Source organism: Misgurnus anguillicaudatus, chromosome 23 (genome assembly GCF_027580225.2).
Source record: "Misgurnus anguillicaudatus chromosome 23, ASM2758022v2, whole genome shotgun sequence".
NCBI lineage: Eukaryota > Metazoa > Chordata > Actinopteri > Cypriniformes > Cobitidae > Misgurnus > Misgurnus anguillicaudatus.
This window is the reverse complement of record NC_073359.2, coordinates 32341790-32349963: the sequence shown is the minus strand read 5'-3', so window position 1 is coordinate 32349963 and position 8174 is coordinate 32341790. Positions and strand designations below refer to the sequence as shown.

The window sequence follows — 8174 nt, the reverse complement described above, 5'->3', positions numbered from 1 at the left end:
AAAACTGTCCCTGATTGGCCAGCTAATCCGTCTTGTCTACACCACCAATACCAGGAAGTAAACTGTTGCTTACAATTCGTGTGTTTGTTGTAGTCCAAGAAAAGAGATTTAAGTTGGAGACGATAACTCGCTTTGTTTACTTTGGGGTTTGTACCTTTTGCATATTGTTAACATTCTAATACACACTTACACACCAAAGGAAATTTAAAATTGTGAATCTGACCATAGCTGTCATTGCAGTTTGTGTCTGTAGTCTAGTCTCTGTCACCATCATTAAAAATCTTATATAAAGCTGTGAGTTTTACTTAAAAACCTCAATCCTTAGTCATTTTAAGCTTTAAATGTGACCTTTTCTCATACTGCAACCTGCTTGTCACCTATTGAAACCTCCACATCGATACACTGTCATGCAAAGTTATAACATTACAAATAACCACTTGAAGCCAAGCTACTTTTATGATACCCAAAACCAGGATTGGCAACTTATCTGGTTAGTTAACTAAATTGACTTTTTGGTACAGGCCTCTGCTCTGGGGCATGTAATGTTTTGGAACCAAAAATGCGCAGTGAAACTAATCCGATCAGCTGTGAGCAAAGTAACACACGATGGTAACATTTATTACATTTCTTCAGTTACATTTATTATGCTTTCTTGTTTTCCTAAATGGGCATGGCCAAAGACACATATTCTAATTATTTTGTATGTGCGTTGTGTTGATTAATGGTTTAATACTTTACTTTAATGTAAAATTTACATGCACAGCGATCACAATCATATACCAACACACAACTATAGACCAAACCACATTTCTTTCCACACTTACAAATGTAGGACATCAGGTTTCACTTTGACGCAGAAATGAAGTTGCTAGGCTGTCACGTGCATTCAGTGGAAACAATTTATGAAAAACCTACAATGGATACTTTGCGAACTAGAAGTGATAAATTTTTTGCCAGGTCAGTTTTTTAGCATATTGCAATGCATCTGTGGTGGTACCCACACTCATGTTCTAACAGTAAGAGAAAACCACAAAAAGTCAATCATCTTCTTCTGATTCCTGTATACACCACATCATCCTCCACTGGAGCTCTCTGTACAAACACATCACACAACATTTAATAACAGCACAATATGTGACTAAAGACAGTGTGTTGGATTGTAAATAACGTTGTCAGCTTATGACATTTACATTTTATGAATTCAGAATATACGAGTAACGATCAAAGTGAATGGTTGCTAGTATATCTAACACTAAACCTTATAGTTGTGTGTGTAGTAGACTGTATAATCTGAAATGCAGAAATTATGAAATTATTATCATTAATAACGGTCATTAATGATCTTACCGTTTCATGTACTTGTGTTGTATAGATTGCTGGATTTGCATAAGTGATCTCCTCTTCACTGGCTGTTTCAACTGTTTCAACAATCAAAGACACATGAATAAAACGTATTCAACTTTTGATCTGTTCAAATACTATTGCAATATCTAAGTAATAATTGACGACAGGCCGTTTAATCTTTCTACAATAATGCACACCCAAGGTGATAATGCAGCACAACGTGAAGCAGGTGAACAGTTTAGGTGTGTTTTATGTAAGGGATACAGGGTTCCCTTGAGTCCTTGAAATTCTTGAAAGTTTGTGAATCTAGGGGGGGGAATTCAAGGCGCGGGAAAGTTGTTGAAAATATACATACATAGATACAGGTCATTGAAAGTGCTTGAATCTATTTTATGCAAGAAGTTTTCAGGAAAATAAATCCATATTATTCTCTGTGTAGGATAATATCATAAAAATTCTAGACTTTTTAAGCAGACGTGCTAAACTGTTCGCTTTAATTGCTTATATCTTCTGTATGTGAATGTTGATTCATACCAAAATGCTTTTTTGCATAGTTGTGTTTGACACATGAAAACGTCTTGGGTTACATATGTAACTGTTGTTCCCTGAGAAGGGAATGAGACGCTGCGTCTCCCTTGTCATACTTCCTGTATCCCTGTAATGCAGTCTTTGGCAATATTTCAGATAGTGATATACTTCCTGGCTCCGGCGTCACCCTGTCTTTGTCGTTCAGCTTCACCATTGGTTGAATTTGATATACACATATAGACTCACTTACCCCTGGAGACGTCACCGCAGTGATGCAGCGCGAGTTCCCACGAAAGGGAACTGTAACAATATATCTTAACACAATGTAGCCTTGCTCTTACTTGAAATGTTTTTCCCAAATTTAGTCCTTGAATTTTAGGGTATTGGACCTGGAAAGTCCTTGAAAGGTCCTTGAATTTGAAGTTAATTAAAGGTGTGGGAACCCTGGGGATAATGTTTAGGCAGCAGGTTGTTATCGCAGAAATCACACCCCAAAAGTGTGATCAGGAATCATTGTGCACAGAAGGGTCTTGTATCACACTAAAGGGGCTTATTTTTGGAATAACAACCTGCTCACTGTACATTATTTCACTTATTACATGGCTATTTAAATCATAAGTAAGGTAAGGAGCATTAAATATTTATTTAAAACATTTTTAACGAATGCAGACCTGAGAGGAAAATCCATTTACATTCGATTTTAAGATAAGACATTCAAATGTCACTAACACACTATTTGGTTTAATAATTTGTAAATATAATGTCATATATGTTATGAAAAGACATTAGACATTATTGTTGTTGGTCAAATTGAACCTGTGAAGCACCTTGGTCAACCATGGTTGTTTTAAGTGTGCTATATATAAATAAAATTGAAATTGATTGATTAGTAGTTATTTGAAAAGAACGAACTTTGTAATGTCCATGGCTGGCCAATCAGAATCAAGTATTTTAGAGCGCTGTGAAATAAAAAACCAACACCCGTAGAACATTTCTCAACCAATCAGAATAAAGCATTCAACAGGCCCATGGTATAAAGAGCCAACACGAATACAAGAGCGATATTGCGTTTATACAACAGCAGGTAACCCTTTCAGCTCTTTGTTTTCAATGTCACAAGAACTCAATAGATCTAATAGCCATTTCACAATATTCTTTTTTTACTTTAGAATACTTAAGGTGAAAATGTACATGTATAATATTCAAATCTGCAATCGATTAGTAAAGATAGCACTCGTTTACCCTGCTTACCACAGCCTCATCTCGGCCACACCTATAATTTTCCGCTGGCTCTGATGTATCTGTGTCTGATGGTAAAAATGAGATTTGTTTTTTGTATACCTAACCAATAGTCTTTGGTCTTGTAAATCCATTGCATGTATTTGTTTGTTTTATTCATTTGTTTATAATAGTAATTATTGTTTACCAGAGGTAAAAGTTAAATTTCATAACTTATATATTTATAGACTTTGTTCTTGTCTGTACTACATAAAACAGACTAATTAAGTTTTTTACAATTTAAACAGTCTTTAAAAAAATTATTCAGAGAGATGTTGTTTCTGCATGACACTTAAATATCAGTAGTGTTGTCTTGTCTTCCCTGTACAAGATACTGAATTAATTCCAAACATTGTTTTTGATGACTAAATGGTGACTAAACAGATGCTCCAGATAAAGATAATTTTTTTGTTTTCATAGCTATATTCACCAAGTGCATTTTAATCAGCCACGCTATAGTGCACAATTGCGCAACTCCCTCAGAAGTTTACGCATCAAATGGTGAAGTGGTGATAATACTGGTGAAATATCGCACAACACTCAACATATCAGATTCGAGAGACAGAAAGAACTGTTGTATAAAGTATATTATTGAGTTATATAATTATTTCTTAAAATGCATTATATTACAGTAATATTAGCAGTAGTTTTAACTTGCCCTGTTGTTTTGTGTTTTTTCGTTTCCTGCAGATGCAGCAGATCAGAACTAAAGCCACAATCATCAGACATCCAACAGCACAACAGATCCGAATAATGGTGATAACTGTAATGAATAATAAGAGATATTATTGTCTGTAACTCAATCTGTCTGTCTGATTTTACATTAGCTCAGTGAATAAAAATCACTTGTGACTCACCTGAACACATCTGACAGAGATTCTTGATGTTGAGATGTTGAGTTTGGTTTGTGATGGTATTGTTCACCATACAGCCGTATTTGGTGTTATCCTGATATTCAACCTCCAGAGGTAGAGAGAGTCTGATGTTGAGATCAGACACACTGATGATGGACAATAAACTGTTTCCTTTGTACCAGGACAGACTCACATGTGTCACATTTAACACTGAACACAATAATGAACAGTTTGAACATTGTGAATAGTCTCTGGTGATGACAGGAACGGGAAGACGAGCTGTAAAAAAACAGGATTTTTAATATTTACACTCTTAAAATGGCTGAGTTATTTTTTACCCATAATGGGTAAATATTGGACAGAACACGTGCTGCGTTAAAAATTGACCCAATTTTAACCCAACTGCTGGGTTATCATACCCCATGGTTGCATAACAACAACCCAACATTGGGTCATTTTTAACCCAGCACGGGATAATTTTCAGAGGCGGACCCTACTTGGATACTTTGAGTAAATTTTCACATTTGGGGAAAAAAACTAAAAAATGTTCACTACATTCTAAAGCATAGAATTATATTGTGTTTTCCTTTTATATTGTATATTTAAATTGATTTAATACCTTATTACATTAAAATTGTGTACTTTTACTTTCTTGAGTAAAAGTACAAAAGTACTTTTTACTTAAGTAAAAGTAAAAAAAATACTAGATGTTTAATGTACTTAAATATTAAATATAAACCAAAACCTTGAAATTATGAAATGTAGTGGAGTGAAAATTATGATAATATGAAATGTATGTTTTCCAAAGAAAAACACTGATAAAATACAGATACTTGAAAATGTACTTTTATGTAGAAAGTAAAAATACTTACGGAGTGTCCGCCTGTGGTAATTTTTAACCCAGCACTTGTTCTGTGCAATATTTACCCTTTATGGGTCAAAAATAACCCAGCCATTTTTAGAGTGTAAGTAACCTTTCACGCTGTACAGTACGGTCACAAAAGTTTAGCTTGTTTAGTCTTAAACATAAAGATGCCATAGAATGACTATTTTGACCCCCCCCCCAAAAAAAAAAAAACGTTTAGTCAAAGGTTCTCGAAGTAAATATTTTTTCATAGCTTTTAACCCAAGTTACAAATAATAATTTATGAACCTTTCTTTTTAAGAGCTGATACAATCGGATACAAAAAGACACAACAATTAGATCGATTTCCTATGTGGATCATATACACTATACAGATTCATCTTTAGCCAAGCATTCACATAATTCATCCTTTTATCTGATTTACACTATAAATAGTGAAAAGTTGAAAATTACTTCAATTGGTAACACCTAATTTTTTTTTCAACTTAAATTTTCAATTTATTGTAAATTTAGGTGAAAATTTTAAGTTGAATAAACTTTGGGTTTTTTAGATGTTACCAACTGATTTAACTTTTGTTTGTACCTACTTTTCACTTGTTACAGTGTATGATGCATTACTGAAGTCTATCTGATGATCTTTGAATATATACAGTAAGATAAATTAATAACAAACATTTGACAGAGAAAATGCCAAAACTCAACTCACCATAGACAATAACATTGAATCTGCATGAGATCTCTTTGATGCCTCTAATGTTTATTTGATAAAATCCAGTGTGTTTAGTTTTGATGTTTGTGATGGTGAGATCTCCAGTATGATCATTCACCTGCAGTCTGTCTCTGAATCTTCCATCAAGAACATCATCATTAATTGAGGTCTTATTGGCCGCTCTGTTGATATTAACTATAAGAGACTCTTGAGGTCCAAACTTCCACAGTATCACATCACCTCTCTTTATTTCAGTAATATCAGTGTTTAGAGTAACAGAATGTCCCTCCATCACTGACACTGACTTCACTTCATCACCAAACACACCTGAACAACAGAAAATAAAGTTTAATGCAGAATTTAGAAAATTAAATATCTAAAAATTAACGTCTGAAATATATCAAATTCAGCCCATTCTCATGAAATGCGTGTGGGTAGCGCGCAGTGTGAAAGGTCGTACGGTACGTACGCCAGATTCCAATTTTGCTTGCATGTGGTGCGCCTGTCCTTCACGTTCACTTATACGGCATATCTTTACGTGTCGTTTTATGTATTGGTTTATCTTTTTTCTCTTTTTTCACCATTGTCGCTTGAGTTTGGGGTTAGAGCTAGATTTTGTTACATAAAATGACATCCTAAACCAAACCCCAATTCTAATACCAAAGCGACCATGGTTTTAAAATAGACAAAAACATGAAGAAACCCAAGTAATTACATATTTAAAGCATATTCCAAATCTAACCCCAAACCCAAGCAACAATGGTTTAAAAAACAAAATAAAGAGAAACCAATACATAAAACGACATGAAAATATGCGCCGGTTTAAGTGAACAGGAAGGACTGGCGTATCATATGCATGCAAAATTGGAATTTGCCATATATATTGTATAACTTTTCACACTGTGTTCTATTTATACGCAAATCATGGGAATGGTTTGACAAATTTGGGGCTTTGGAATTTGTATGTTCAAACAACAGCAAAGATCTGTGAATTCATAAAATGTCATGTTTTTACTAAATTTATTATCTAAAATAAAAAATCTGAAGTGTCGTCTCGTGTCCCTTGTACACGATACTGGATTAAATTCTTGCCATATCTAGTCAGAGATTCTGATGAGTCCATTTCAGTTTCTTTATTGATGACATATTTGAAATTCATTAGAGTTTCAACAGAAATATCATCATCTTAACAGAGAAACAAAATTTAACTTCCAGATCTTTAAAAATATTTGATTATGCGAGATCACAGTCTTAAATCCAATCGTACATATGTGATTTAAAGCAAGTAAATCTTCAGACTGATTAAACTCATTAACTTTTTTCGGTAGCTCGAATACAATTTTTATAACTTACCAACCAGACCACAGAAGCACAAACAGAGATAAAAGCACACGAGAATCATTTTCTTCAACACGTCAGAGGTCTGATGGAGTCACTCGAGTGATGCTATCAAGAAGAGTTGTGTAGAGATAAGTTTAGATGTCTGTACCATTGTGCAGAAATAACACAACTGTGTGCTCTGATGATGTGAGCTTACATGTCGAGATCGTACTTCTAGATTGGTGCAGGAGTTTTTTCTCACACATTCATATGAGCTGTTTTGTTCAAGCTGTATTCATCTCACAGACTCTTGCATTGCAATATTTAAATACTAAGTCTTAAAAAAACGCATGCATTACATTACTCTACATTGAGAGTTTGCAAAAGTGTATTTAAAGGTCCCTTTTTAAAGGCTACTGCCCCGTGATAGCTTTTTACCTTTTTTTTCTGAAAGTGCCTCTTGTTATTTTCCATTTGCATGCTTTTTGTTATTTTCCATTTGCTTTAGAAATGATGCCTGCATGTGCCCCTTTTGTGGTTCTTGTTTGTCATTGTGTTTGTATGTGTATGAGGATGTGTGGTTGAAGGTGTGGGGGTGGTCTTATCTCTACACAACTTTTGTTGATACCATCACTGTGTTCAGTGACACTATTCAGAACCCTAAAATGTTGAAGAAAGTGCTTGTGCTTCTGCGGTCTGGCTGGTAACTTATAAACATGGCTTATTTGTTTTTTGCACACGGTATGTGTATATATTTTATATGCTAGCCGGTTTTTAAACTTTATCACTTGCAACAAAGATCATTATTTTAAAGCCACAAATTATTTTCAAAGTTTGTAACTGTTTACTACACTTTTTACTACACCTTTTAGTTTAAACACTTTAGTCTGTGACAAACCTCGTCTCTGTTTGTGTGTTTCAGGTGTGTGTGGTGATGAAGTGAAGTCAGTATCAGTGATGGAGGGAGATTCTGTTACTCTACACAAGGGGTTCTCAAACTGGGGGGCAAAAGATGGTGACAACAAGGTATTCCAGATTTATGGCATTTTATTAATTCTGTGAAATTAAAGTTACTTACCAACATTGTATCATTTAATATGTTTTGTTTAATTCAAATTCTAAGTTTGATGATTAGTGACTCCATATTATGAGCATGAACTACCAACAACATAATGTGTGATACAAATCAGACTTTATTGACTAAACACATACTACTCCAAACATACAAACACACAAACACACAAACACACAAACACACAAACACACACACACACAC

General features: G+C 34.3%; 1 protein-coding gene across 1 annotated transcript; it reads right to left on the bottom strand.

Moving 5' to 3' along the window:
• Positions 1–1041: 1041 nt before the first annotated feature.
• Positions 1042–6162, bottom strand: LOC129452984 (uncharacterized). Its single transcript, XM_073861793.1, has 7 exons — positions 6117–6162; positions 5576–5905; positions 4008–4283; positions 3950–3958; positions 3809–3913; positions 1348–1418; positions 1042–1092 (listed from the first exon to the last, which is right to left on the bottom strand). The coding sequence occupies exons 1-7, from the start codon at positions 6160–6162 to the stop codon at positions 1042–1044; spliced, it is 888 nt and encodes a 295-aa protein (XP_073717894.1).
• Between the last annotated feature and the right edge of the window lie 2012 nt (positions 6163–8174).